Source organism: Erythrolamprus reginae, chromosome 2 (assembly GCF_031021105.1).
Source record: "Erythrolamprus reginae isolate rEryReg1 chromosome 2, rEryReg1.hap1, whole genome shotgun sequence".
Lineage (NCBI taxonomy): Eukaryota > Metazoa > Chordata > Lepidosauria > Squamata > Dipsadidae > Erythrolamprus > Erythrolamprus reginae.
In genome coordinates, this window is record NC_091951.1 from 8,985,695 (window position 1) to 9,011,248 (window position 25,554).

General features: G+C 43.5%; 2 protein-coding genes across 2 annotated transcripts; both read right to left on the reverse strand.

The window, feature by feature from the left end:
* Window positions 1–1,304: 1,304 nt before the first annotated feature.
* Window positions 1,305–11,314, reverse strand: LOC139159667 (zinc finger protein 665-like). Its single transcript, XM_070736989.1, has 5 exons — window positions 11,197–11,314; window positions 10,857–10,972; window positions 9,085–9,164; window positions 7,454–7,580; window positions 1,305–5,298 (listed from the first exon to the last, which is right to left on the reverse strand). The coding sequence occupies exons 2-5, from the start codon at window positions 10,954–10,956 to the stop codon at window positions 3,347–3,349; spliced, it is 2,259 nt and encodes a 752-aa protein (XP_070593090.1). The 5' UTR covers window positions 10,957–10,972; window positions 11,197–11,314; the 3' UTR covers window positions 1,305–3,346.
* Window positions 11,315–15,562: 4,248 nt separating this feature from the next.
* Window positions 15,563–25,554, reverse strand: LOC139159664 (zinc finger protein 665-like). Its single transcript, XM_070736985.1, has 3 exons — window positions 25,356–25,554; window positions 20,111–20,237; window positions 15,563–17,973 (listed from the first exon to the last, which is right to left on the reverse strand). The coding sequence occupies exons 1-3, from the start codon at window positions 25,551–25,553 to the stop codon at window positions 16,022–16,024; spliced, it is 2,277 nt and encodes a 758-aa protein (XP_070593086.1). The 5' UTR covers window position 25,554; the 3' UTR covers window positions 15,563–16,021.

The window sequence follows — 25,554 nt, forward strand, 5'->3', positions numbered from 1 at the left end:
GTAGTGTGAGAGCAGAAGCTACATAGAATTAGATCAACAACTCTTGAGGCCTTCTTGGCGATGTTGTTGCAGTGGGCTTTGGCACTTAGAATCATATTGTGGGAACTGGGAGGGGTAGTTGCATGAGAGGGAAAGTTACTAGAGCCACAAATTACTTTCTTAAGAGTTTAAAAGGTTCTGCACCAGCAGATGTGAGGAGGTGGTCAGTGAAATCCCTGCATTCAGACTAGTCCTCGTGATGAACTTGTCGGTGTAGGGATGGGGGATCTGGGTGGGCTACTGGAAGGAAGTTAGTATCAGGATGGCAACAGCATGACCAACATGGCTCTGATAACCTTGGATGAGATAATTGGACTGGAATCTGATTTATTTCTCAAGGTCCCTCTCCCAGTTGCTGCTATTGTAGTACATACTGATACTGGCAGATACTGAGAGTAATAATATAGATTGATCCAGAGCAATGTATTTGTGGTGATATTTTATCATGTTTTGTTTATGGTGATTTAACTATTTGATGTTGTGGTTAGCTCTGGCCCAGCTCCTGCCCCAAGGACTGTGGATGTGGGGGAGACATCCACATGCTGCAGGCCTGTTTTGCTCCTGGTGGAATCTGCTGATGAAGGCTCCTCTGACCGAGAAGACATGAGTGACAGAGAGGAGAGTGTGGCAGACAGCTCAGGAGATCAATTATCTAGCTCCTCCCTGGATTCAGAACAAGAGTTAATGATACAGCCACTCATGCGGAGAGTGATGCATAGGCAACAACAACTGAGAGATTATCAAAGAAAATGAGTCCACCTGTGGTTGGGTGGGGCTGTGGTAATTAGTGAGGCTGCTATAAAGAGCAGCCTATGGGTTTGGCCATTGTGGAGGATTATCTGATTGTTGTGTTTTGTGCCTGCTTTACTGACTTTGACCTTTTGTGTGCTGATTTTTCCCTGCTTTGAAACTAAACCAGAGCAAAGTGTTTCACTTTGTGAAAGAAGGACTGTGAATTGCCTCACAGCTGCAAGCTAAGTATCACAGAACTGATAAGGGACTTGTACCAATTACCAGTTTGTTTGGAGACGAGTGCTCTTTGCTATACCAAAAGAGGGCTTAGGTTAAGGGAATTTTCATTATAAAGAACATTGTTTTGAATTTTCTTCAAAGAAAAACAAGCTTTTGAAAAAGATATCTTTGGGACAACTTCAACGTGGATGACTGAGAATCTCCAGACTTTTGGATGTGGTAGTTTCCAAATCCCTACTTACCTTTGCTGTTCCATTGACAAAACTTTTTAAAAATATATTTATTTTTCTCCACCTTCACAAATACAAATTCAACAAGTATATACCTTCCAATATTGCGTACATCATACAGAGTTCATAATTATACATTTTACCCTTTATTCAGGCCCCTATTTAATAATAATACTGTCTTCGGAGAGGGGCAGCATACAAATCTAATAAATTATTATTATTATTATTATAAATTATTATTATTATAATAAAAATCTTAAACAGCAATCTGACCCATCACCCTTTCTTGCAGCCCCACGCTTCATCCTTCCTTCCTCCTATCTACTCTCCCTTCACTCCTCCTAGACCTCTCCCTTTCTTCCCTTATCTCTCTCTCTCCTTCTCTCCCTTCCTTTCTACTTCCTCTTCACCCCTTCCTGGGTGTCCTGACCTGTTAAATTAAAGCAGTGCTTATATTAGCAGACTGTTGCTGTAAAATTCATTTTGAAAACCATACCAATCACTAATTTATTGCTTCTAACTCCAAATAAGTTTTATTTTAGGTATATAACGTCAAATTATTATTATTATTATTAATTAGATTTGTATGCCACCCCTCTCCGAAAACTCGGGGCGGCTCACAACAATAAAAACAATATTATACCAAAACAAATCTAATATTAAAAGAAGCCTATAAAACCCTATCATATTTTTAAAAAACCAACCAAACAGCACATTCATACCAAACATGAAACAAAATATAAAAAGCGTGGGGGAAAGGTGTCTCAACTCCCCCATGCCTGGTGGTATAAATGAGACTTGAGTAGTTTACGAAAGACAAGGAGGGTGGGGGCAGTTCTAATCTGAGGGGGGAGTTGATTCCAGAGGGCCGGGGCCACCACAGAGAAGGCTCTTCCCCTGGGGCCTGTTGCTCTCTCCCCTTTCTTAATCTCTTTGACAAAACTTCCATCACTTGTTGCATGTATATATAGAGCGTATGCATCGGAGACACTTTCCTTGTATATCCAAACACACTTGGAATTCTATTCTGTTCTCTCTCTTCTATTCAAGCAAGATTTAATACAGTGGTACCTCATCTTACGAACGCCTCTTCTAATGAACTTTTCAAGATACGAACCCGGTGTTTAAGATTTTTTTGCCTCTTCTTCCAAACTATTTTCACCTTACGAACCCAAGCCGCTGCTGCTGTGATGAAGGGGTTTATTTCCCCCCCCTTTTTTTGAAGAAAGAAAAGGGAGGGGCAGCTTGGAGGGGGAAAAGACTGCATTTAAATAACTAGAACAGCGTGTTTGCAGGCACTGAAAGAGTGTCTTTTGAAGAAAGAAAAGGGAGGGGCGGCTTGGAGGGGAAAAAGACTCAATTTAAATAACTAGGAGAACAGCTTGTTTAAGGGAACTCAAAGAGTGTCTTTTGAAGAAAGAAAAGAGAGGGGCGGCTTGGAGGGGGAAAAGACTCCATTTAAATAACTAGGAGAACAGCCTGTTTGCAGGCACTCAGAGTGTCTTTTGAAGAAAGAAAGGGGAGGGGCGGCTTGGAGGGGGAAAAGACTCCATTTAAATAACTAGGAGAACAGCGTGTTTGCAGGCACTCAGAGTGTCTTTTGAAGAAAGAAAAGGGAGGGGCGGCCCCCTTGCCTTTCTTCCTTCCCACTCACCCTTTAGCCTAGCCTTGCTTCTTCCACCCGCCCACTTTAGCTGCTCCTCCCTGCCTTCTGTTCGCCTCCCTTCTAAAGTTTGGGATTTTCCTGAAGGATTTGCAGGCATTATTTGCTTTTACATTGATTCCTATGGGAAACATTGTTTCATCTTACGAACTTTTCACCTTACGAACCTCCTCCTGGAACCAATTAAGTTTGTATCATGAGGTACCACTGTACTGTGTTCCCAGAAAATTTGCACGAAGCTAATTTTGAGAATCAACACAAACCAATTTGGGTTGTCTTTTTTCTGCTGTGAATCTTCTTATGGCAAATAGTCATTCCAGGTTCTGGATTTTCCCCCCCACACTCCACTCACTCAAGCCTTCTCCCCTGTGTGGATTCTTTTATGGTGTGTAAGATTCCTGCCATCTCTGAAACTCTTTCCACACTCGATGCATTTAAACGGCTACTCCCCTGTGTGAATCCTATTGTGGGCGGTAAGACTGCGACTCTCACTATAACATTTTCCACACTCCAGGCATTTATAGGGTTTCTCCCCTGAGTGAACCCTTCTATGGCTCCTAAGTGAATTATTATTTGTAAAGGTTTTTCCGCACTCATGACATGTGTATGGTTTCTCCCCAGTGTGGATCCTCATGTGGACAGAAAGGTTACTCATTTGACTGCAACTCATGCCACACTCCATGCACTTATAGGGTTTCTCCCCTGTGTGAACCCTTTTATGGGTTATCAGGACTCTAGAATCCCTGAAGCATTTTCCACACTCCTGGCATTGATAGGGTTTCTCCCCAGTGTGGATTCTGCGATGTAGGATATAGTTATATTTTTCATTGAAGCTCTTTCCACATGTGCGGCATTCATACGGTTTCTCTCCAGTGTGGATTCTTTTATGAGAAGTTAGGTGGCTGGATTTCTTGAAGCTTTTCCCACACTCCAGGCATTTGTAGGGTTTCTCCCCTGTGTGGGTTCGTTTGTGGGCATGAAAGGAGCCAGAATTGGCAAAGCCCTTTCCACACTCCAGGCATTGAAAGGGTTTCTCTCCCGTGTGGATTCTGTGATGGGCAGTAAGGTGTGTAGAGCAATGGAAGCTCTTTCCACACTCCAAGCATTTGTAAGGTTTCTCTCCTGTATGGGTCTGTTCGTGGGCACGAAAGGAGCCAGAATAGGCAAAGCTCTTTCCACACTGCAGGCATTGATAGGGTTTCTCCCCCGTGTGGATTCTGTGATGGACAATAAGGTGTGAAGAGCAATTAAAGCTCTTTCCACACTCCATGCACTGAAAAGGTTTCTCCCCTGTGTGAATCCTCTCGTGTGTCTGAAGATGACCTTTTTGACTGAAGCTTTTTCCACAGTTCACACATTTATAAGGTTTCTCCCCTTTATGCACCCTATTATGTTTAGCTAGCGTATCACTTTTGTTGAAGCTTTTCCCACACTCCAAACATTCGTAGGGTTTCTCCCCTGTGTGAATCCTCTTATGAGAAGCAAGGCCACCGGAAGTCCTGAAGCATTTCCCACACTCTGTACATTTATAGGGCTTCTCTCCAGTGTGGGTCCTCTTATGTAAGTTAAGATTGCTTTTTTGTGCGAAGCTCCTTCCGCACACGGTGCACTGATATGGCTTTTCCCCTGTATGGGTCCTATTATGGCAAGTGAGGTCACGTGCAGAGCTGAAACTCTTCCCACACTCCAGGCATTTACATGAGTAATTCCCAGTGGGGCTTTTTTTCCGGGGATTCAACTCCTTGCTGCAAGTAAACCTCGTTCTTCTCTCCCTGCGTTGATGCAACCTCCCCTCTCTGTGGATGCTTTGGTGGGAAGTAAGGGCTACGCTGCTTCCAAAGGTCTTTCCGCAGGTGACGCATTGATGCTGCTTCCTCTCTTTGTGGATCCTCTTATGTGAATCCAGGTGACTTTTCTGCCTGAAGCTCCGTCCACAATCCAGACATTTGTGTGTATCTCCTGCTTTGTGGATCTTTTTATGCAATGCAAGAGAGCGGTTCGTACGAAAGCTTTCTGCACACTCTGTACATTTGTATGAATTCCCTCCTTCTTGTATTCTTTCATTTAAAGGAGGAGGAAGGGTCCTTCTGGATCGTTGCCTGCTTTCCTCTGGTTTCTCCCCATCAGGGCTTTCGCAACAGTCACATAATCCAGATTCACCTCGGAGAATTTTCCCACAACTGGAACACAATGCTTTTTCTTGGCAGTCCTCTGTGTCCAATAAGACACTGGTATCTGGATACGGTAAACCAGTGTAATTCTCCTGCTCAACCGTTAACAGGGTTTTCTCAGAACTTGGCTTTCCATACATCTTTTCTACAGCTTCATTTTTCTCTTGTGGCAAAGGTGCTGCTGCCTCCTGGACAGAATCCTCCATCTCCCATCCGTCCCCTGCTTGCAACAGAAAAAAGAGAAAAAAAGAAAAGTTAGCACAAACCTAAGTGCAAAAGGGATCGAGCACCATTGCTGTATTTGAATAGTATCCATATTCTTCCAAACCCCCATTTGTTCAAAACATGATGCTATTGATGTGAAGACAAAGTTGTATGGTTTTTTTACAGAAGTATAAGACCAGAATGCATTGTACAGGTATATGTTTCTAATCTTATGAGCTAGACTGAAGCTTGAGAATTATTTACTTATTTATTTATTTATTGGATTTGTATGCTGCCCCTCTCCGTAGACTTGGGGCGGCTAACAACAGTAATAAAAAACTTCATATAAATCCAATATTAACTAAAAAACCCTTATTGTAAAACCAAACATCCCTACAAACAAACATAACATATATAAGACTATATATAGTATTAGAGGCCTCTGCTATGCTAGGAACCAGCTATAACCAGAATTTACTGATATGATAGTTACACAACACCTAGGAATTAGGACCATAAAGGGAAATTTGTAAATAACGGCAGGACAGAATTAGAGTAGTGGGAAATCTCATTGGGGGCAGAGATAATGTATTCATTGGATACATTTTGACATCATTATTCCTAAGCCAATGAAAAAGAGGTGGGAGGTCAATTTATAATGGTTCCAGTGAATATAAAGCTAATGTACTAATGATTTATTTATTCGTTTATTTAATTGGACTTATATGCTGCCCCCCTCCGAGGACTCGGGGCGGCTTACAACATATAAAAACAACAGAGTGTTTACAAAATCCAATTAATTAAAACTAGACAAACAATCTAAAATCCCCAGTTATGCTAAAAATCAGTCATACACATTCAAACAACAGCCATACAAACATTTGTTGGCTGGGGGGTTGAGATCTTATCGCCCCAAGCCTAACGGCATAAATGAGTCTTAAGACTTTTGCACAAGGTGAGGAGGGTGGGGACAGTGTGAATCTCTGGGGGGAGCCGATTCCAGAGGGCTGCCCCCCCCCCCCCCACAGAGAAGGCTCTTCCTCTAGGGCCTGCCAGACAACATTGTTTAGTTGACGGGACCTGGAGAAGGTCAACTCTGGGGGACTAGGACTTATACCATAGAAGGTGGTTCTGCAAGTCATCTGGCCCAACACCATGTAGGGCTTTATAGGACATTACCAACACTTTGAATTGTGTCTGGAAACCAATCAGCAGCCAATGCAGTCTGCGGAGTGTTGGAGAAACAGGGGTGTACCTAGGGAGGCCCATGATTGCTCGTGCGGCTACATTTTGCACGATTTGTAATTTTCGAACAGTCTTCAAAGGTAGCCCAATGTAGAGAGCATTGCAGTAGTCGAACCTAGAGGCGATAAAGGAATGAGTGACTGTGAGTAGAGACTTCCTGTCCAAATAGGGCCGCAACTGGTGCACCAGGCGAACCTGGGCAAACACCCCCCTTGCCACATCCAAAAGCTGATGGTCCAAAGTTAGCTGTGGATCAAGGAGGATACCCAAATTGCAGACCTCTCTGAGGGGGTCATAAGCTCCCCCGCAGAGTAAGGGATGGACAGGTGGATGTGTCCTTGGGAGGCAGAACCCACAGCCACACTGACTTGTCGGGGTTGATTTTGAGCCTGTTAACACGCATTCAGAACCTAACTGCCTCCAGACTCCGGCACATTACTTCCACTGCTTCACTGAGTGGACATGGGGTGGAGATGTATAGCTGAGTATCATCACCATACTGATGGTAACCCATCCCATGTCCTCGGATGATCTCACTCAGCCTTTTCATGTAGATATTAAACAGCACGGGGGAAGAGGACCGATCCCTGAGGAACCCCACAAGGGAGGGACCTAGGAGTCGACCTCTGACCCACTGCTAATACCAACTGCGAGGTAGGAGAACCACCGTAAAACGGTGCCTCCCATTCCCAGCCCCTGCAGCCTGTGCAGAAGAACAAAAGGTACTCTAAGATGGTAAAAAAGTGGGCAAGAGGGTATACCACAGTCGTAACAGTTAGCAATGTGAAGATTACAATTACCATTGTTTTCTTTTGGAAGTTTTGGCTGGTGATTGTATATTTCCGAACTAGACAACGAATCCCACATTAAGTTGATATAAGATTTGACCTTTGGATACTAAATTTCAGTATTTTAACAGAATCCCTTACCTAAGGAAGCCATGTTGCTCTTGTTTTCCAGCATGACCTCTCGGTACAGGGCTTTTTGCTTAGGATCCAGCAGGGCCCACTCTTCCACGGAGAAAAACACAGCTATATCCTCAAGTGATACCAAATCCTGACATAGGAAAACACAACACATTCCATGAATATTCTTTGTAGGGATCCACATATTAGGCTAGGTTAGAGCTGCACAACACAGTCTGTACATCTAGCTGCCATGGGTAAGGATCCATGCTCCATTAAGCCAAGGTACCTGTTTCTGAGTACATTTTCTCTCATACCATGCCTTTGCTGTTACAATAGGGCCACAACAAGTTCACTCTGCATCTAGCTATGGAAAGTTCAAGAGGAAATAGCTTAACCCCAATCATAAACAACAGCCAGATCAGGACTAGCTTAGTCTGCACATCTAGCAAACTCAGGAAGGAAGTTGCAGACCACAATATGTACTGAACACACTTCTTGCGGTGTTTATTCAGACACCTGGCATATATCTACTTGTAACGTGCTTGTAACTGCCAAGTAGGGAATCCATTAAATAATTGCGCAGCAAACAATTATGTTATTGGTCTATTTTCTTACTTACAACCAATAAAATCATGCAGCACTTGAAAACCTCATTTGCATATGGGGTCTAAAAAACTCTGCTTTACTACAATAAAGTGTCATTCTACCCAGAGAGCATTCGTGTCCCTGTGGTTTCTCTAGGATTGGTTTCGTAGTTGACCCCATTTGGTTGTGGTGTCCAAGGGTCGTCCTGGAGATGCTGTTTCCTCCGGGGACTGGCCGCGACACCTCAATTCCTAACATTGAACACTTCAATTAATTGCTTGCAAGTCATTTTCTTGACAAAAAACTTCCAGTTTCTAAGTAGGGCAAAGAAGCATGTTGGGATATTGAATGTAGTAGCTGAAACAGTGAAGTCTACAATAGGCCGGAACAGAATCGTAATTGATTAGTTAGAGAGTGCTGACTCATGCATGATGCAATCTATGCTGTGATTGGTTGCTGTAAGTATAAAGGGGGAGTTTCCCTTTTTTCCCTCCTTTTTTTCTTCTGTGTGTTCTGCATGTTTTAGATTTACCTCATGATGTCCTCCTGTTCCTGACTACCTTATGTTTTTCCTTTTCTGGATGAAAAGGGGTGACATGACAACTGTATTACAATATCTGAGAGGCTGCCACAAAGAAGAAGGGGTGGGGGGTCTTCCAAAACACCCAGAGGCAGGAAAAGAAATAATGGATGGAAATTAATCAAGGAGAAAGGCAACCTGGAAGTAAGAAGAAATGTCCTGACAGTGAGAACAATTAACTAACACAATGGTTTGCCTTCTGAAATTGTGGGCTGGAGGTTTTATGGAGAGACTGGACACTTGTCTGAAATGGTATAGGACTGGGGTAGGCAAAGTTGGCTTTTCTATGACATGTGAACTTCAACTCCCAGAATTTATGAGGTAATTTATCAGGAATTCTGGGAGTTGAAACCCACAAGTCATAGAAGAGCCAATTTTGCCTACTTGAAAAGGGGTTAGACTACAAGATCTCCAAGATCCCTTCCAATTGTGCTATTCTGTTATTGGGAGATTGACCCAGGGTTGGGGGAGGGGAGAATCCTCCTACCTTTGTTAGAAGCTCAACCGCTGTTAATCCTTCATTACAACTTGAGGCTTCAGGAGATGAAGACAAGGCCATGAGAGTGTCTAACAGTGAAAAAAAACCAACAAATAATTTGCTGTCAAACAACCTTGCAGCTTTTTAAAATTATTATTATTATTGTTATTATTATTATTATTATTATTTATTGGATTTGTATGCTGCCCCTCTCTGCAGACTCGGGGCGGCTAACAACAGCAGTAAAACAGTACAACAAAATCCAATACTAAAAAACAGTTAAAAACCCATTATATAAAAACCAATCATACATACAAACAAACATACTATACATAAAATTGTAAAGGCCTAGGGGGAAAGTATATCTTAGTTCCCCCATGCCTGGTGGCAGAGGTGGGTTTTAAGCAGCTTACGAAAGGCAAGGAGGGTGGGGGCAATTCTAATCTCTGGGGGGAGTTGGTTCCAGAGGGTCGGGGCCGCCACAGAGAAGGCTCTTCCTCTGGGTCCCGCCAAGTGACATTTTTTGGTTGACGGGATCCGGACAAGACCCACTCTGTGGGACCTAACTGGTCGCTGGGATTCGTGCAGCAGAAGGCGGTCCCTGAGGTAGTCTGGTCCAGTGCCATGAAGCTACAGTGCAGAAGGCTGATTTTAGCCTATTTCTAAGCTAACTAGGAAAGCACTTTGAGTGCCTTGCAGCTACAGCAACAATACATAGAAGCTTACCTTGGGTGAGAAGAAAACGGAAAGGTGTGGAAGGGATTGGATGGAGAGGCCGCTCTCTCAGCCATGAATGTACTAATTAAACTGTTAAACTGTGATTCTATAATGTTCACCTTCCCTTATCAGATAATCAAGGAAAACAACAAAAACTCTTTTCACACTTGGGACTTGTCTTTTGGAATAGCCTAAGGGAGAAGTGGGGAACTGGGGCCCTTTTGTGACTGGTGGACTTCAACTCCCAGAATATCTGACACAGAGGGCTGAGGAATTCTGGGAGTTGAAGTTCACCAGTCCTAAAAGGGCCATACTTCCCCATCCCTGGCCTACAGCAATGTTTTGCCCTCTTTAGGTGGACACTTCAACCCACACTTGGAATTCTGGGAGTTGACGCCCACAGTATCACAAAATTGTATATATAAAATTATATAGTTGACTACATAAAATTATATAGTCTCCCCTATATCTCGTATTTCTTCTCTCCTATACTCTATATAACCTTCATTAGGTATTGGAAAAAATAAATAAATAATAAAAAATAAATAATAAGGTTGAGAAATAATGGCCCACAGGAAAAGGGCGATATATTTTTAAATACAAAAGCTTTTTAAATAGAAACATAGAAGACTGATGGCAGAAAAAAACCTCATGGTCCATCTAGTTTGCCCTTATACTATTTCCTGTATTTTATCTTAGGATGGATATATGTTTATCCCAGGCATGTTTAAATTCAGTGACTGTGGATTTACCAACCACGTCTGCTGGAAATTTGTTCCAAGGATCCTCTTTCAGTAAAATAATATTTTCTCATGTTGCTTCTGATCTTTCCCCCAACTAACTTCAGATTATGTCCCCTTGTTCTTGCGTTCACTTTCCTATTAAAAAAACACTTCCCTCCTGAACCTTATTTAACCCTTTAAGGTTAAATAAATACACACAAGACTTTAAAAATCCAGCTTCATTGAATTAAATTGAGCAAAGTCAAAGGAAAATGGAAACGAGTTTAGCGACGAAAGCAACGCGGGCAAAGGGATTGAAAGGCAGCCGAAAGAGGCTTTTACCCGACGCTCTCTCCGGAGGCGGCTCTTCCTGAGCAACGGCCCGAAACAACGGCTCCTGGGCGGGATCGCTCCCTTGTCCTCCGGCCGCTTTAGCCGCCATGGAACTTCCACGCCTCCTGAGAAAAGGAAGCGACGGGAAACGGTCAGGAAGGGCCGGCAAAAATCAGTAGATAAAATAAAAGGATAATAATAATCTCCCCAAGGAGAAAGTGGGGGCTGCGGGAGAGATCGGAGCAGCCCCCGCAGAAGCTGCATTGAGGGGTCTTCTGGCCAAGCATTTCCCCCGGTAGGAAAACGGAGGGACGGAAGGAAAGAAAGAAGGAAGGAGCGAACTTCTTACCCGGCACCGGGTTCCTCGTTCCGAGAAAGATCCGCTTTCCTCGCTGTCCCACCGGCGAAGTTTCCTTCCTTCCGCCACACACGTGGATCCCCCCTCCCCGGAAGCACCCCAGCCAGGAGTTTGCTGATCCCAAGCAGGAAGCGCTTATAAGCTCCTCCCCTTTCCGTTTAGCTCCTACCATTAAGCAATGTTTCCCAACCTTGGCAACTTGAAGATATTTGGACTTCAACTCCCAGAATTCCCCAGCCAGCAAATGCTGGCTGGGGATTTCTGGGAGTTGAAGTCCAGATATCTTCAAGTTGCCAAGGTTAGGAAACACTGCGTCTAAAGGGCGGAGAACGCCGCCCACTGGGGAGCCCCCGTTTGCTTCTTCCCCTGCCCCCTTCCATCTTGGATGTGATGGGCAGCGAACTCCATTGCTTCTTCGCCCCTGGCAATCAGAGAAACGAGACAGAGAAGGGGGATTGAGCCCAGGCATGGGAGGAGGGAAGCGATTGCAGAGCAGTACATAGAAACATAGAAGACTGATTGCAGAAAAATACCTCGTGGTCCATCTAGTCTGCCCTTTCCTGTATTTAATCTTAGGATGGATATATCTTTATCCCAGACATGTTTAAATTCAGTGACTGTGGATTTACCAACCTGCTGGAAGTTTGTTCCAAGCATCTACTACTCTTTCAGTAAAATAATATTTTCTCATGTTGCTTTTGATCTTTCCCCCAACTAACTTCAGATTGTGTCCTCTTGTTCTTGTGTTCACTTTCCTATTAAAAACACTTCCCTCCTGAACCTTATTTAACCCTTTGACATATTTCAATGTTTCGATCATGTCCCCCCTTTTCCTTCTGTCCTCCAGACCAGTGTTTCCCAACCTTGGCAACTTGAAAGATATATTTGCTTTTTGTTATTATGTTATTATTCTCTTCCTTACTAGTATCTATCTCTTCGTACTTATTTCATTATTTCAATTTCTATGCCGCTCTTCTCCAGAGACATTACTATAACCAAATTACTTGTATCTTTCAATTATATTGTCTTTATTTATTTCCTAGTAAGATTGGATAGCTTATTAGTAACCTTGACTATCACTAAGTGTTGTATCTTTTTATTCTTGATTAATGCATTTTATTCTCTTTATGTACACTGAGAGCATGTGCAAATTCCTTGTGTGTCTAATCACATTTGGTCAATAAAGAATTCCAATGCTAACAACTGCAATGATTTACATAACATCTACAGTAAGAAATATAACTTCACAACAGAAATTTTTGTGAGTTGAGGACAACCTGTGTTTGAAGTGTTGATGGGGCGTGTATGAGAATAATATGATTTTGGGATACATTCATCAATTGTGCAGGCCAAAATGTCTTTCTCCAAAAGAGAATAAAGATATAACAGGAAACAACAATAACATAATCTGCTTTCTATTTGACATTATCTTCAATAAATGCATTCAAAAGCCCGCTTAATGCTGCATAAGAGAGTCCCATTAACCATTCCATTCTGAAGGGGAAAAAAACTTCTATGCTACGAAATATTTAATATTTAACTATTCAAAAGGCCTGAGCTAGAAATATGTAATTCCTCCATTTAAAAGTATATGAAGTTCTAAAATATTGCTCTTCCAAAGTGGTTGAAAGAAGGAAAGAGATCCTTTTGGACTCCACGTTACTTTTGGTTTTCTTTACTTTTCCTACTCCAGGAATGTTACCAGATGTGCCCATGCCTCCAATTGATCACACTGAAGACAAGGCTGTAAGAAAAAACTTTATTGTGTAGAAAAAAATAACACAAGGAAACATCCCTGAAAGCCTTTGTACCCAACCATCATCCACTGGAGGGCTTTACCCAGCATTCAACAGACTCAGACTCAACCCGGATAAGACGGAGTGGCTGTGGGTTCTGCCTCCCAAAGACAATTCCATCTGTCCGTCCATTACCCTGGGGGGAGAATTATTGACCCCCTCAGAGGGTCTGCAACTTGGGTGTCCTCATCGATCCACAGCTCACATTAGAGAACCATCTTTCAGCTGGGGCGAGGGGGGCGTTTGCCTAGGTTTGCCTGGTGCACCAGTTATGGCCATAGTTCTGTCTAAGCTGAGCAGTGAGCCATGGTTCACTTAAAAATCATAATCAACTCAGATTTTTTCAAACCTGCCCAGAAGCCGAGAGGGAAAGAGTGAGAGGGAAGGAGAGAGAGAGGAAGAGAGAGAAACAGATAGAAAAAAGAGAGGAAGGAAAAGAGAAAGAAAAAGAATGGAAGTAAGGAAGAGAGAAAGAAAATCAAAATCCAGTTTGAAACTAGCTCAACTATTTAAGTGGCATTTTGATATTGATAGAGTTGCCCTATTATGAGCTCACTGTTATAGACGCACAGTACAGTATTTTATTTTGAAATTCTCTCAGGCAAAACAGGGTGGGTTTTTTATTTGTTTGTTTGTTTGTTTGTTTATTATTTCTGTGCCGCCTAGTCCCGAAGGGACTGCCGCTCAGACACTATACTTTTCCGCCCACCCCCCCAAAAAATTAGAGGGAACACTGGTTGTGGCCCTATCTGGCCCGGGACTCACTGCTCAGTCACTGATGCCCTCATCACCTTGAGATTCGACTACTGTAATGCTCTCTACATGGGGCTACATTTGAAAAGTGTTCGGAAACTTCAGATCATGCAGAATGCAGCTGCGAGAGCAATCATGGGCTTCCCCAGGTATGCCCATGTAACACCAACACTCCTCAGTCTGCATTGGTTACCGATCAATTTCTGGTCACATTTCAAAGTGTTGGTTATGAACTATAAAGCCCTTTATGGCATCGGACCAGAATATCTCCGGGACCGCCTTCTGCCGCACGAATCCCATCGAGTTGATTCCAGAGGGCTAGGGCCGCCAGAGAGAAGGCTCTTCCCCTGGGGCCCGCCAAACGACATTGTTTAGTCGACGGGACCCGGAGGTCAACTCTGTGGGACCTAATAGGTCGCTGGGTTTCTTGCGGTAGTAGGTGGTTCCGGAGGTACTCTGGTCCAATGCCATGTAGGGCTTTAAAGGTCATAACCAACACTTTGAATTGTGACCGGAAACTGATCGGCAGCCAATGCAGGCCACGGAGTGTTGTAGAAACGTGGGCGAATCTGGGAAGCCCCACGATGGCTCTCGCGGCTGCGTTCTGCACAATCTGAAGTTTCCGAACACTTTTCAAAGGTAGACCCATGTAGAAAGCGTTGCAGTAATCAAACCTCGAGGTGATGAGGGCATGAGCGACTGTGAGCAATGACTCCCTGTCCAAATAGGGCCACGACTGATGCACCAGGCCAACCTGGGTAAACGCCCTCCTCGCCAGAGCCGAAAGATGATGTTCCAATGTCAGCTGTGAAATGTCCTTGGGAGGCAAGACCCATAGCCACTCCGTCTTGTCTGGGTTGTGTTTGAGTTTGTTGAAACCCATCCAGGCCCCAACAGCCTCCAGGCACCGGCACATCACTTCCACTGCTTCATTGACTAGACATCGAGTGGAGATGTATAACTGGGAATCATCAACCTATTGATGATACCTCACCCCATGCCCTTGGATGATCTCACCCAGGGGTTTCATGTAGATATTGAATAGCAGGGGTGGGGAGGACCGACCCCTGAGGCACCCCATAAGGGAGAGACGTAGAGGTCGACCTCTGACTCCCCACTAACACCGACTGTGACCAACCGGAGAAGGTAGGAGGAGAACCACTGAAGAACAGTGCCTCCCACTCCCAACCCCTCCAGCTGGTGTAGAAGGATACCATGGTCGATGGTATCGAAAGCCGCTGAGAAGTCAAGAAGCAGCAGGACAGAGGACAAGCCACTGTCCTGGGCCTACCAGAGATCATCCATCGTGACCAAACCAGTTTCCGTGCTGTAGCCGGGCCTGAATCCTGACTGTTGAGGACCTACATAATCGGCTTCTTCCAAGGATCGCTGGAGCTGGAGCGCCACCAGCTTCTCAACAACCTTCCCCATAAAGGGAAGGTTGGAGACTGGACAGTAGTTATTAAGCACAGCTGGGTCCAGGGAAAGCTTCTTGAGGAGGGAGGGCACATGTGCCTCCTTATAAAGGGTCAGAAAGGACCCCCTCCCCAAGGAGGCATTGACAATCTCCTGGACCCAGCTCCATGTCACCTCTCGGCTGGCCGAAACCAACCAAGAGGGACACGGATCAAGTAGACAGGTAGCGGAACTCACAGCTCCAATGGCCTTGTCTACTTCATCAGGTGTAACCAAATCAAACTCCTCCCAGATGGATGGACAAAGATGTTTAGCCCGTCACCTCTTCCTCTCCTAAAAACCCCATTAATTTTGTCATCCAGATTTTCTATCTGATTAATTTCCACACCCACTTTTATATTTATCCTCTTTATTCTCCCAAAACTTATGGTTTCTTATTTCCTTTTCATTATAAGGCCTGTTGCTCTCTCCCCTTTCTTAATCTCTTTGACAAAACTTCATCACTTGTTGCATGTATATATAGAACGTATGCATCGGAGACACTTTCCTTGTATATCCAAATACACTTGGAATTCTATTCTGTTCTCTCTCTTCTATTCAAGCAAGAAGATTTAATACTGTGTTTCCCTGAAAATTTGCCTGAAGCTAATTTTGAGAGTCAACACAAACCAATTTGGGTTGTCTTTTTCTGCTGTGTATCTTCTTATGGCAAATAAAGTCATTCCAGGTTCTGGATTTCCCCCCCCCCACACTCCACTCACTCAAGCCTTCTCCCCTGTGTGGATTCTTTTATGGTGTGTAAGATTCCTGCCATCTCTGAAACTCCTTCCACGCTCGATGCATTTAAACAGCTACTCCCCTGTGTGAATCCTATTGTGGGCGGTAAGACTGCGACTCTCACTATAACATTTTCCACACTCCAGGCATTTATAGGGTTTCTCCCCTAAGTGAACCTTTCTATGGCTCCTGAGTGAATTATTATGTGTAAAGGTTTTTCCGCACTCATGACATGTGTATGGTTTCTCCCCAGTGTGGATCCTCATGTGGGCAGAAAGGTTACTCATTTGACTGCAACTCATGGCACACTCCATGCACTTATAGGGTTTCTCCCCTGTGTGAACCCTTTTATGGATTATCAGGACGCTAGAATCCCTGAAGCATTTCCCACACTCCTGGCATTGATAGGGTTTCTCCCCAGTGTGGATTCTGCTATGTAGGATATAGTTATATTTTTCATTGAAGCTCTTTCCACATGTGCGGCATTCATACGGCTTCTCTCCAGTGTGGTTTCTTTTATGAGAAGTTAGGTGGCTGGAATTCTTGAAGCTTTTCTCACACTCCAGGCATTTGTAGGGTTTCTCCCCTGTGTGGGTTCGTTTGTGGGCATGAAAGGAGCCAGAATTGGCAAAGCCCTTTCCACACTCCAGGCATTGAAAGGGTTTCTCTCCCGTGTGGATTCTGTGATGGGCAGTAAGGTGTGTAGAGCAATGGAAGCTCTTTCCACACTCCAAGCATTTGTAAGGTTTCTCTCCTGTGTGGGTCCGTTCGTGGGCACGAAAGGAGCCAGAATAGGCAAAGCTCTTTCCACACTGCAAGCAATGAAAAGGTTTCTCCCCTGTGTTGATTCTGTGATGGGCAGTAAGGTGTGAAGAGCAATTGAAGCTCTTTCCACACTCCATGCATTGAAAAGGTTTCTCCCCTGTGTGAATCCTCTCGTGTGTCTGAAGATGACCTTTTTGACTGAAGCTTTTTCCACAGTTCACACATATATAAGGCTTCTCCCCTTTATGCATCCTATTATGTTTAGCTAGTGAATCACGTCTGTTGAAGCTTTTCCCACACTCCAAACATTCGTAGGGTTTCTCCCCTGTGTGAATCCTCTTATGAGAAGTAAGTTCACCGGAAGTCCTGAAGCATTTCCCACACTCTGTACATTTATACGGCTTCTCTCCAGTGTGGATGCTCTTATGTAAGTTAAGATAGCTTTTTTGTGCGAAGCTCCTTCCGCACACGGTGCACTGATATGGCTTTTCCCCTGTATGGGTCCTATTATGGCAAGTGAGGTCACGTGCAGAGCTGAAACTCTTCCCACACTCCAGGCATTTGCATGAATAATTCCCAGTGGGGCTTTTTTCCCGGGGATTCAACTCCTTGCTGCGAGTAAACCTCGTTCTTCTCTCCCTGCGTTGATGCAACCTCCCCTCTCTGTGGATGCTTTGGTGGGAAGTAAGGGCTGCGCTGCTTCCAAAGGTCTTTCCGCAGGTGACGCATTGATGCTGCTTCCTCTCTTTGTGGACCCTTTTATGTGAATCCAGGTGACTTTTCTGCCTGAAGCTCCGTCCACAATCCAGACATTTGTGTGGATCCTCTGTTTTGTGGATCTTTTTATGCAATGCAAGAGAGCGGTTCGTACCAAAGCTTTCTGCACACTCTGTACATTTGTATGAATTCCCTCCTTCTTGTATTCTTTCATTTAAAGGAGGAGGAAGGGTCCTTCTGGATCGTTGCCTGCTTTCCTCTGGTTTCTCCCCATCAGGGCTTTCGCAACAGTCACATAATCCAGATTCACCTCGGAGAATTTTCCCACAACTGGAACACAATGCTTTTTCTTGGCAGTCCTCTGTGTCCAATAAGACACTGGTATCTGGATACGGTAAACCAGTGTAATTCTCCTGCTCAACCGTTAACAGGGTTTTCTCAGAACTTGGTTTTCCATACATCTTTTCTGCAGCTTCATTTTTCTCTTTTGGCAAAGGTGCTGCTGCCTCCTGGACAGAATCCTCCATCTCCCATCCGTCCCCTGCTTGCAACAGAAAAAAGAGAAAAAAAGAAAAGTTAGCACAAACCTAAGTGCAAAAGGGATCGAGCACCATTGCTGTATTTGAATAGTATCCATATTCTTCCAAACCCCCATTTGTTCAAAACATGATGCTATTGATGTGAAGACAAAGTTGTATGGTTTTTTTTACAGAAGTATAAGACCAGAATGCATTGTATATGTTTCTAATTTTATGAGCTAGACTGAAGCTTGAGAATTATTTACTTATTTATTTATTTATTGGATTTGTATGCTGCCCCTCTCCGTAGACTTGGGGCGGCTAACAACAGTAATAAAAACTAAAAAACCCTTATTGTAAAACCAAACATCCCTACAAACAAACATAACATATATAAGACCTATGATTAGAGGCCTCTGCTATGCTAGGAACCAGCTATAACCAAAATTTACTGATATGATAGTTACACAACACCTAGGAATTAGGACCATAAAGGGAAATTTGTAAATAACGGCAGGACAGAATTAGAGTAGTGGGAAATCTCATTGGGGGCAGAGATAATGTATTCATTGGATACATTTTGACATCATTATTCCTAAGCCAATGAAAAATAGATGGGAGGTCAATTTATAATGGTTCCAGTGAATATAAAGCTAATGTACTAATGATTTATTTATTCGTTTATTTAATTGGACTTATATGCTGCCCCCCTCCGAGGACTCGGGGCGGCTTACAACATATAAAAACAACAGAGTGTTTACAAAATCCAATTAATTAAAACTAGACAAACAATCTAAAATCCCCAGTTATGCTAAAAATCAGTCATACACATTCAAACAACAGCCATACAAACATTTGTTGGCTGGGGGGTTGAGATCTTATCGCCCCAAGCCTAACGGCATAAATGAGTCTTAAGACTTTTGCACAAGGTGAGGAGGGTGGGGAAAGTGTGAATCTCTGGGGGGAGCCGATTCCAGAGGGCCCCCCCCCCCCCCCCCCCCACAGAGAAGGCTCTTCCTCTAGGGCCTGCCAGACAACATTGTTTAGTTGACGGGACCTGGAGAAGGTCAACTCTGGGGGACTTAACCGGTCACTAGGACTTATACCATAGAAGGTGGTTCTGCAAGTCATCTGGCCCGACACCATGTAGGGCTTTATAGGACATTACCAACACTTTGAATTGTGTCCGAATACCAATTGGCAGCCAATGCAGTCTGCGGAGTGTTGGAGAAACAGGGGCGTACCTAGGGAGGCCCATGATTGCTCGTGCGGCTACATTTTGCACGATTTGTAATTTTCGAACAGTCTTCAAAGGTAGCCCCATGTAGAGAGCATTGCAGTAGTCGAACCTCGAGGTGATAAAGGAATGAGTGACTGTGAGTAGAGACTTCCTGTCCAAGTAGGGCCGCAAATGGTGCACCAGGCGAACCTGGGCAAACACCCCCGTTGCCACATCCAAAAGCTGATGGTCCAAAGTTAGCTGTGGATCAAGGAGGATACCCAAATTGCAGACCTCTCTGAGGGGGTCATAAGCTCCCCCGCAGAGTAATGGATGGACAGGTGGATGTGTCCTTGGGAGGCAGAACCCACAGCCACACTGACTTGTCGGGGTTGAGTTTGAGCCTGTTAACACGCATTCAGAACCTAACTGCCTCCAGACTCCGGCACATTACTTCCACTGTTTCACTGAGTGGACATGGGGTGGAGATGTATAGCTGAGTATCATCACCATACTGATGGTAACCCATCCCATGTCCTCGGATGATCTCACTCAGCAGTTTCATGTAGATATTAAACAGCACGGGGGAAGAGGACCGATCCCTGAGGAACCCCACAAGGGAGGGACCTAGGAGTCGACCTCTGACCCACTGCTAATACCAACTGCGAGGTAGGAGAACCACCGTAAAACGGTGCCTCCCATTCCCAGCCCCTGCAGCCTGTGCAGAAGAACAAAAGGTACCCTAAGATGGTAAAAAAGTGGGCAAGAGGGTATACCACAGTCGTAACAGTTAGCAATGTGAAGATTACAATTACCATTGTTTTCTTTTGGAAGTTTTGGCTGGTGATTGTATATTTCCGAACTAGACAACGAATCTCACATTAAGTTGATATAAGATTTGACCTTTGGATACTAAATTTCAGTATTTTAACAGAATCCCTTACCTAAGGAAGCCATGTTGCTCTTGTTTTCCAGCATGACCTCTCGGTACAGGGCTTTTTGCTTAGGATCCAGCATGGCCCACTCTTCCACGGAGAAAAACACAGCTATATCCTCAAGTGATACCAAATCCTGACATAGGAAAACACAACACATTCCATGAGTATTCCTTGTAGGGATCCACATATTAGGCTAGGTTAGGGCTGCACAACACAGTCTGTACATCTAGCTGCCATGGGTAAGGATCCATGCTCCATTAAGCCAACGTACCTGTTTCTGAGTACATTTTCTCTCATACCATGCCTTTGCTGTTACAATAGGGCAACAACAAGTTCACTCTGCATCTAGCTATGGAAAGTTCAAGAGGAAATAGCTTAACCACAATCCTAAACAACGGCCAGATCAGGACTAGTTTAGTCTGCACATCTAGCAAACTCAGGAAGGAAGTTGCTGACCACAATATGTGCTGAACACGCTTCTTGCGGTGTTTATTCAGACACCTGGCATATATCTACTTGTAACCAGTGTCCCCTCTAATTTTTTGGGGGGGCGGGCGGAAAAGTATAGTGTCTGAGCGGCAGTCCCTTTGGGACTGGGCGGCACACAAATAATAAATAAAACAAACAAACAAATAAATAAATAAATAAAAACCCATGCTATTTTTCCTCAGAAAATGTCAAAATAAAACACTGTACTGTGCGTCTCTAACAGTGAGCTCATAATAGGGCAACTCTATCAATATTAAAATGCCACTTAAATAGTTGAGCTAGTTTCAAACTAGATTTTGATTTTCTTTCTCTCTTCCTTACTCCCATTCTTTTTCTTTCTCTTTTCCTTCCTCTCTTTTTTCTGTTTCTCTCTCTTCCTCTTTCTCACTCTTTCTCTGCCTCCTTTCCTTTGAATTTCTCTCTCTCTCTCCATTGTGCTGCGTGTGGGGGTGGGGGCAGCTCTAAGCCCCTCGCCTCCACCGCCTCCTCTTTCAGCACCCCGCTGCTTGAGCCAGTTTACAGAGTGCTAGTGGAAGATCCAGTGGGAGAACCTTTTGCAAAAGGTTGGCAATCGGCTTCTGGGCAGGTTTGAAAAACTCTGAGTTGGTGATGATTTTTAAGTGAGCCATGGCTCACTGCTCAGCTTAGAGGGAACTATGCTTGTAACGTGCTCGTAACTGCCAAGTAGGGGACACAAGGAAATCCATTAAATAATTGCGCAGCAAACTATTAGGTTATTGGTCTATTTTCTTACTTATAACCAATAAAATCATGCAGCACTTGAAAACCTCATTTGCATATGGGGTCTAAAAAACTCTGCTTTACTACAATAAAGTGTCATTCTACCCAGAGAACATTTGTGTCCATGTGGTTTCTCTAGGCTTGGTTTCGTAGTTGACCCCATTTGGCTGTGGTGTCCAAGGGTCGTCCCGGAGACGCTGTTTCCTCCGGGGACTGACCGCGACACCTCAATTCCTAACATTGAACACTTCAATTAATTGGTTGCAAGTCATTTTCTTAACGAAAAACTTCCAGTTTCTAAGTAGGGCAAAGAAGCATGTTGGGATATTGAATTTAGTAGCTGAAACAGTGAAGTCTACAATAGGCCGGAACAGAATCGTAATTGATTAGTTAGAGAGTGCTGACTCATGCATGATGCAATCTATGCTGTGATTGGTTGCTGTAGGTATAAAGGGGGAGTTTCCCTTTTTCCCCTCCTTTTTTTCTTCTGTGTGTTCTGTAAGTTTTAGATTTACCTCATGATGTCCTCCTGTTCCTGACTACATTATGTTTTTCCTTTTCTGGATGAAAAGGGGTGACATGACAACTGTATTACAATATCTGAGAGGCTGCCACAAAGAAGAAGGGGGGGGGCTCTTCCAAAGCACCCAGAGGCAGGAAAAGAAATAATAGATGGAAATTAATCAAGGAGAAAGGCAACCTGGAAGTAAGAAGAAACATCCTGACAGTGAGAACAATCAACTAACACAATGGGTTGCCTTCAGAAATTGTGGGCTGGAGGTTTTATGGAGAGACTGGACACTCGTCTTAAATGGTATAGGACTGGGGTAGGCAAAGTTGGCTCTTCTATGACATGTGAACTTCAACTTCCAGAATTTATGAGGTAGTATGATTGGCTCAGGAATTCTGGGAGTTGAAATCCACCAGTCATAGAAGAGCCAACTTTAGAAACATAGAAACATAGAAGACTGACGGCAGAAAAAGACTTCATGGTCCATCTAGTCTGCCCTTATACTATTTCCTGTATTTTATCTTACAATGGATATATGTTCATACCAGGCATGTTTAAATTCAGTTACTGTGGATTTACCAACCACGTCTGCTGGAAGTTTGTTCCAAGGATCTACTACTCTTTCAGTGAAATAATATTTTCTCACGTTGCTTTTGATCTTTCCCCCAACTAACTTCAGATTGTGTCCCCTTGTTCTTGTGTTCACTTTCCTATTAAAAACACTTCCCTCCTGCACCTTACTTAACCCTTTGACATATTTAAATGTTTCGATCACGTCCCCCCTTTTCCTTTTGTCCTCCAGACTATACAGATTGAGTTCATGAAGTCTTTCCTGATACGTTTTATGCTTAAGACCTTCCACCGTTCTTGTAGCCCGTCTTTGGACCCATTCAATTTTGTCAATATCTTTTTGTAGGTGAGGTCTCCAGAACTGAACACAGTACTCCAAATGTGGTCTCACAAGCGCTCTATATAAGGGGATCACAATCTCCCCCTTCCTGCTTGTTATACCTCTAGCTATGCAGCCAAGCATCCTACTTGCTTTCCCTTCTGGTGTTGTACTGTCCCACTGTGTCCATCAAATTAGTCTGGACTCATTGCCTACTTGAAAAGGGGTTAGATTACAAGATCTCCAAGATCCCTTCCAATTGTGCTATTCTGTTATTGGGAGATTGACCCAGGGTTGGGGGAGGGGAGAATCCTCCTACCTTTGTTAGAAGCTCAACCGCTGTTAATCCTTCATTACAACTTGAGGCTTCAGGAGATGAAGACAAGGCCGTGAGAGTGTCTAACAGTGAAAAAAAATCAAGAAATAATTTTCTGTCAAACAACCTTGCAGCTACAGTGCAGAAGGCTGATTTTAGTCTATTTCTAAGCTAACTAGGAAAGCACTTTGAGTGCCTTCAAGCTACAGCAACAATACATAGAAGCTCACCCTGGGTGAGAAGAAAATGGAAAGGTGTGGAAGGTATTTGATGGAGAGGCCACTCTTTCAGCCATGAGTGTATTATAAACTTTAATACCATATCTCTTTTTATTCGTTTTTAAACTAATAGAATATATATCATACAACTCATCACTACTAATACTTACTAACAATGATTACAATTACTATACTTTCTTTTTCTTTTATATACAAAAATACATTTACTATACTATACATATACTCCTCCCACTATCTTCCCACATAATGTCGTGCATCGAAACGTCTGCGTTACACGCAGATTCTTTTCTTCTTTTTCATATTTTTCATATTTTTCCTTTTCTCCTTTTCATTTTCTCCTTCTTTCCCCCTTTTACCTATCTCCCTTCCTACAAATCTGGTACCTTTCTCTTTTTACATTTAGAAAATATTCTCATTTATTTGTTATTACCTAATATATATAGATACGGGATGTAACATTTATTATTGAAATTTAAGAATTTTTTTTGATAATACTAAGGATATTGTTTAGTTACTGTCTATTTACAATGTTTAAGAAATACAACAATGATATTAAGAACTATATGTATTATGATTCACAACCTATAATGTACAATCTTATCACTTACCTGAACCCCTTGATTTTGTATTTCCCTTCCCCATCGCCCCTTTTTCATCCTTCCCCCCTTTTTTTCTGTTCATTCCTTCCCACTCCCTACCTCCCTCTCCCTTTTTTCTTATATTTATAAATAAAGTATATTTAAAAAAAAAAACTCTGTTAAACTGTGATTCTATAATGTTCACCTTCCCTTATCAGATAATAAAAGGAAGACAACAAAAACTCTTTTCACACCTGGGACTTGTCTTTTGGAATAGCCTAAGCGAGAAGTGGGGAACTGGGGCCCTTTTGTGACTGGTGGACTTCAACTCCCAGAATACCTGACACAGATGGCTGAGGAATTCTGGGAGTTGAAGTTCACCAGTCCTAAAAGGGCCATACTTCCCCATCCCTGGCCTACAGCAATGTTTTGCCCTCTTTAGGTGGACACTTCAACCCACACTTGAAATTCTGGGAATTGAAGCCCACAGTATCACAAAATTGTATATATAAAATTATACTGTTGACTATATAAAATTATATAGTCTCCCCTTTATCTCGTATTTCTTCTCTCCTATATCCTCTATATAACCTTCATTGTGTATTGGACAAAATAAATAATAAGGTTGAAAAACAATGGCCCACAGGAAAAGGGCGATATATTTTTAAATACAAAAGCTTTTAAAATAGAAACATAGAAGGATGAGGGCAGAAAAAGACCTCCTGGTCCATCTAGTTTGCCCTTATACTATTTCCTGTATTTTATCTTAGGATGGATCTATGTTTATCCCAGGCATGTTTAAATTCAGTTACTGTGGATTTATCTACCACGTCAGCTGGAAGTTTGTTCCAAGCATCTACTACTCTTTCAGTAAAATAATATTTTCTCATGTTGCTTCTGATCTTTCTCCCAACTAACTTCAGATTGTGCCCCCTTGTTCTTGTGTTCACTTTTCTATTAAAAACACTTCCCTTCTGAACCTTATTTAACCCTTTAAGGTTAAATAAATACACACAAGACTTTAGAAATCCAGCTTCATTGAATTAAATTGAATAAAGTCAAAGGAAAATGGAAACGAGTTTAGCGACGGAAGCAACACGGGCAAAGGGATTGAAAGGCAGCCGAAAGAGGCTTTTACCCGACGCTCTCTCCGGAGGCGGCTCGTCCTGAACAACGGCCTGAAACAACGGCTCCTGGGAGGGATCGCTCCCTTGTCCTCCGGCCGCTTTAGCCGCCATGGAACTTCCACGCCCCCTGAAACAGCAGCAGAGAAAAGGAAGCGACGGGAAACGGTCAGGAAGGGCCGGCAAAAATCAATCAATAAAATAAAAGGATAATAATCTCCCCAGGGAGAAAGTGGGGGCTGCGGGAGAGCTCGGAGCAGCCCCCGCAGAAGCTGCATGGAAGGGTCTCCTGGCCAAGCTTTTCCCCCGGTGGGAAGACGGACGGAGGGACGGAAGGAAGGAAGGAAAGGAGCGAGCTTTTTACCCGGCGCCGGCAGGGAAAGGTGGCTGGGTTCCTCGTTCCGAGAAAAATCCACTTTCCTCGCTGTCCCGGCGGCGAAGTTTTCTTCCTTCCGCCACGCACGTGAACCTCCCCTCCCCGGAAACACCCCAGCCAGGAGTTTGCTGATCCCAAGCAGGAAGCGCTTATAAGCTCCTCCCCTTTCCGTCCAGCTCCTACCATT

Coding starts and splice junctions, on each gene's coding strand:
- LOC139159667 (XM_070736989.1), bottom strand. CDS start 10,956: ATGGCGGCTAAAGCGGCCGGAGGACAAGGGAGCGATCCCGCCCAGGAG. Junction 9,165..10,856: donor GCCTCCGGAGAGAGCGTCGG/GTAAAAGCCTCT, acceptor TTTCACTGTTAG/ACACTCTCATGGCCTTGTCT. Junction 5,299..7,453: donor GAGCAACATGGCTTCCTTAG/GTAAGGGATTCT, acceptor TTCTGTTGCAAG/CAGGGGACGGATGGGAGATG.
- LOC139159664 (XM_070736985.1), bottom strand. CDS start 25,553: ATGGTAGGAGCTGGACGGAAAGGGGAGGAGCTTATAAGCGCTTCCTGC. Junction 20,238..25,355: donor CCTTTCCCTGCCGGCGCCGG/GTAAAAAGCTCG, acceptor TTCCTATGTCAG/GATTTGGTATCACTTGAGGA. Junction 17,974..20,110: donor GAGCAACATGGCTTCCTTAG/GTAAGGGATTCT, acceptor TTCTGTTGCAAG/CAGGGGACGGATGGGAGATG.